General features: G+C 54.8%; 1 protein-coding gene across 1 annotated transcript in view; it reads right to left on the reverse strand.

Moving 5' to 3' along the window:
* Positions 1-1,315: 1,315 nt before the first annotated feature.
* ADI1 (acireductone dioxygenase 1) overlaps positions 1,316-2,464 on the reverse strand; it is a 21,009-nt gene continuing 19,860 nt past the window's right edge. Inside the window, exon 5 of the mRNA XM_010848445.1 lies at positions 1,316-2,285. Coding sequence (XP_010846747.1) covers positions 2,166-2,285 — 120 coding nt within the window. The 3' untranslated portion in view covers positions 1,316-2,165. The remainder of the gene's footprint in view (positions 2,286-2,464) is intronic.

Consider the following 2,464-nt stretch of genomic DNA (forward strand, 5'->3'; position numbering starts at 1 on the left):
AAGAATCTGCCTGCAATGCGGGAGACGGGGGTTCGATCCCTGGGTTGGGAAGATCCTCTGGAAGAGGGCATGGCAACCCACTCCAGTATTCTTGACTGGAGAATCCTATGGACAGAGGAGCCTGGCGGGTTACAGTCCATGGGGTCGCAGAGTCAGACACGACTGAGCAACTAAGCACAGCACCGCAGCTCCCTCAGCACCCGCCACCCCCCAGCCCCCCAACCGCACCCCCGCGAGGGGCGGGGCCGGAACAGTGATGCTCACCGCCCGGGCGTGTCTGAGGGCCGAGGTCGGGCTCTGCTCCCAACCTCCTGCAAATCAGCAAATGACACCGCCTGTGGGGCATCCCCACTGCCTTTGGCTGTGTTTCTGCTGTTAACTTCACCTCCTTACTGTGCTGTGCTTAGTCGCTCAGTCGTGTCCGACTCTGCGACCCCATGGACTGCAGCACGCCAGGCCTCCCTGTGCATCACCAACTCCTGGAGTTTACTCAAACTCATGACCATTGAGTTGGTGATGCCATCTAACCATCCTCTGTCATCCCCTTCTCCTCCTGCCCTCAATCTTTCCCAGCATCAGGGTCTTTTCAAATGAGTCAGCTCTTCACATCAGGTCGCCAAAGTATTGGAGTTTCAGCTTTAGCATCAGTCCTTCCAATGAATATTTAGGACTGATTTCCTTTAGGATTTACTGGTTTGATCTTCTTGCAGTCCAAGGGACTCTCAAGAGTCTTCTCCAACACAACAGTTCAAAAGCATCAATTCTTCAGCACTCAGCTTTCTTTATGGTCCAACTCCCACATCCATACATGACCACTGGAGAAACCATAGCCTTGACTAGACGGACCTTTGCAGGCCAAGTGATTTCTCTGGCTTTAATATGCTGTCTAGGTTTGTGAGCCACGTGCCACCCCCCAAGTGCTGCACACCTTTAAAGGGAGGACACGTCTGTCAAGTGACACGTTGAGACATGTCTTACGCAACAAGCAGTGCTCCTAGGTCCACACGGACAGCTCAGCTCCCAGACGTGTGCTCCTGGGAGCCCCTGACAACTGCAAATCCGTAAACCACCATCCTCTGTATGACTGACGGTGCCCACAGGAGGAGCCACCCCTGCTCCGAGGTTCCCTCTCATCTCCTGAGCCCTGTCTCGGCAAGAAGGAGGAGGGGCAATGCCCGACCCTGGGGGCTGACGGTGTTACCCGTGTGGCTGGCACACAGCTTGACCCTAAGTCCAGCGTTCACCCACACGGCGAGGCCTGGGGTCCCTCCGTGCCTGGACACGTGCCAAAACCAACGTGGAAGCGATGACATATCCATTTCCACATAAAGATTTTTAATCCAGTTTAAAAGAATACCCAAAGCAAACTGCCCTTCACATCTGAGGCTAATTCAGGGTTTTTCTATGATTATAACAAATGAGATATAATTGTATCTCAAAACTGTTGATTCAAAATACAAACGATGTACCAATTCTTGTTAAAATTCAAAGGCTTGATTGTAGAATTCGTTTCCTGTACGAGTTTAACCAGAAATTGCGCGTGGAACAGTGCTGACCCGGGAAACACAGACGTAACTACACACAGGCACACACGTCAGACGACGAACGCAAAGGGGGTGACGTGAGGGAACCACAGGTACCAGAACAGAAGGCGACTCCAAGCCGCCAGCAGAGCAACAAGGCAGCTCCTTTATTTTGAGCAAGAAAGTGGCGTAAGTGAGTGCGTGTCCCCCAACATGCCAGCTTCCCCCTCAGCACCTCTGTGTTTTGGGAGAAAAGTGGGTGACCTCTCCACCGCCCTGTCACCCACTGTCACAGTCTGCACAGGGCAGGCATGGCCTCGCCTGGCGCCTGTTTAAAGCCCGAGAATCAGGCAGTAAGTGGCTATATTTGGGGAGATGAAATTCACTGGTCAGAGCTGAAGGCGTGATCTAGTGCGGGGCCACTGACCCCTGACCCCGAATCAGAGAAGTGAATCACCTGCCCAAATTTCCAGCTGGTTGCATGTGCAACCAGCTCCATGGCTCCATCCATTAAAACGTGTTCTGATCAAAAAAATACAGTGTTCTGATCTGACAAGCTTGCAGAGGAGGCTCCCCAGCCTCACGCCTGCAGCACTGAAGCCGGAGAAAGGGACAGACTCCGTGCTGCCTCACGAGGGGCCTCTAGGCCGACTGCGCCAGGAACTCCAGGTATTGCGTCCGGGCCTCGAGGTGGTCCGACGGCCGGTTGTATGGCGTCCACACGGGGTCTCCCACGAACAGCCGCATGGCCTTCACGTAGTTCTGGGGAGACACACAGACAGAGCGGCGCTGGGCATGCAGCCGTGAGGTCACGCCCCATGCCACTCACCCCTGTTCTCATACACATTCCTCTGAAAGGCAGGAGGGCCTGTGCTCAGGCAGCCGCAGGGCAGCGTCGGGCGCACGCTCTCGACAGACACACCGCCTTGCACGCGGGCCCC

This window comes from Bison bison, unplaced genomic scaffold (assembly GCF_000754665.1).
Source record: "Bison bison bison isolate TAMUID 2011002044 unplaced genomic scaffold, Bison_UMD1.0 scf7180017864266, whole genome shotgun sequence".
Classification (NCBI taxonomy): Eukaryota; Metazoa; Chordata; class Mammalia; order Artiodactyla; family Bovidae; genus Bison; species Bison bison.